The sequence below is a fragment of the Plasmopara halstedii genome, assembly GCF_900000015.1.
Source record: "Plasmopara halstedii genome assembly, contig: Scaffold_287, whole genome shotgun sequence".
NCBI classification, from domain to species: Eukaryota; Oomycota; class Peronosporomycetes; order Peronosporales; family Peronosporaceae; genus Plasmopara; species Plasmopara halstedii.
The window spans coordinates 674969-676733 of record NW_020187208.1 but is presented as its reverse complement, the minus strand read 5'-3'; the positions used below and the strand labels follow the sequence as shown (position 1 = coordinate 676733).

Here is a 1765-nt window from a genome sequence, read left to right as displayed (position 1 = left end):
GCTCAAATAATCAGAGAAGGTGCACAGAAAGAAAGCTACGGATAAAGCGTTCCGCGTAGAAGGGATTGCTGGAAGGCTCAAAGGTGAACAAGGAAAGATTCTAAGAGGTAGTGCTTCGCACATTAACGGCGAATGTCGGGGCAAGTGTTTTTATAAAGACCAACTTGGTAATGTTAAGTGAGAATTTCCGGTCGGAAGCTTGTTAGCAATGATAACGCTGTATTTGCAGTGGGTGAAGAGCGATCGGCAGGTGGGTTATCGACAGTGGCGCCACATCCCATATGACCCCGCACAGGGAGGACTACCTTAAACACAAGAACTGTCAGACATGTGTTCAATGTGATCTCGGCGGTGGTTACCGCACGCAACACTGCGCAACACCTCCTGGATCCATTCGATATATGGTATATATGGCAAGTTCATCAAGCGGATGGCCCAGATCGCTGCGCATGTCAAAATTAATCTGATCGGGTAAATACACTAATGACATCGGTACACTGGATGTCCCCACAGATGATCAATTAGTTTTTTTAGCAATACGTCACTGGGTGTAACATATCGATAATGAAAAGATTGTTATTCAGCTTTGAGTAGATTATGTCCAAGTACCCATAGCTGATCGCGTGAGCTTTCAGCTGTGGTGATATCTTTGATCCCAGCTATTCAGCTTAAAGCGTCGGGTCCATCGATGGCGATGGACCCGTCGCCTTCGAATTTTTCCTGCGTTGATACTTCGATGAAGAGCTGCATTATATGATACTGTGATAATTGTAGATTAATGGTTGAAACATGCTTTTCTAGAAATTAATATATAAATGATATGACACCAATTCTGAGCTCTCCCCATTTTGTTCTTAAAACGTAATACTTATATCCTGACTAGAAAAATGTGTGTGATATCAGTAATACTACAATGCTATTAGCTGAAAGCAGATCGTTTTTGCTGCGCTTAAAGTTACGCTTTTGTAGCGGTTGATCTGACTCTAACCGGCGAAGTACAACGCTCGCTGCTGCTGGAACCTCGGCCTCTGTCACGGATCCACGGAAGCAATTTGTTGTCTGCAATATAATCTATCACACAGTAGGCATTTACGCTTTCGGCCCTCGGACATAAAGCCTAAAAATACCAAATGTTACTACTAAATTGATGTGATACGACTTCGTAACGTAGAGGTTCTGGAATTGCGTGACACGTTATGTATTACATTACATTTGAATATAGAAAAACGAATTTGTAACACTAACAAGAGTACGTAAAGTATAATGGCGTACGTACACATGACACAGAGCTGCAATTTTACTGGTGGTACTGATTAGAACGTTAGAACTTCGTAATGGAGAGGTCCGTAGGACACGAGGATTTCAAGTCTCGCGTCATACAACACATCTCGTTGTTTAATTAATTAAAGCAATAAATCACTAATGTTAATATAGATTTGAATATATGTCACTCGTGTAACAGAACAGCAAACTAAGTATTTAATTGCTTTAGATTCTGCTCCTAAGTTGAGTGTGTAACGGGGTTACACGTACCCTGTAACAGGTGTGTGTGTCACACGAGATGGGTATGGTGTGATTGCACCCAAACAAGAATACGGTATGTGGCTAGGTAGCCAGTAGTTATACATGCATTTTGATTTTACTACATATATTAAGGAAAATCTATACATTTAAGTTAGGCGGCTTTCCCGCAGATAAAAATAAATGAAAGTCAGTTTTGGATTTTAAACATAAAAGTTTATTAGCCTTGGGTGAAGGCAATAAT

General features: G+C 40.8%; 1 protein-coding gene across 1 annotated transcript; it reads right to left on the bottom strand.

Annotated features, from left to right (window-relative positions):
- Window positions 1-879: 879 nt before the first annotated feature.
- On the bottom strand, window positions 880-1112 carry PHALS_05036 (uncharacterized protein; the record flags this gene model as incomplete). Its single annotated transcript, XM_024722768.1, has 2 exons — window positions 880-1028; window positions 1094-1112. 2 exons carry the CDS (start codon window positions 1110-1112, stop codon window positions 880-882), a joined length of 168 nt encoding a protein of 55 aa, XP_024573812.1.
- Window positions 1113-1765: the final 653 nt, after the last annotated feature.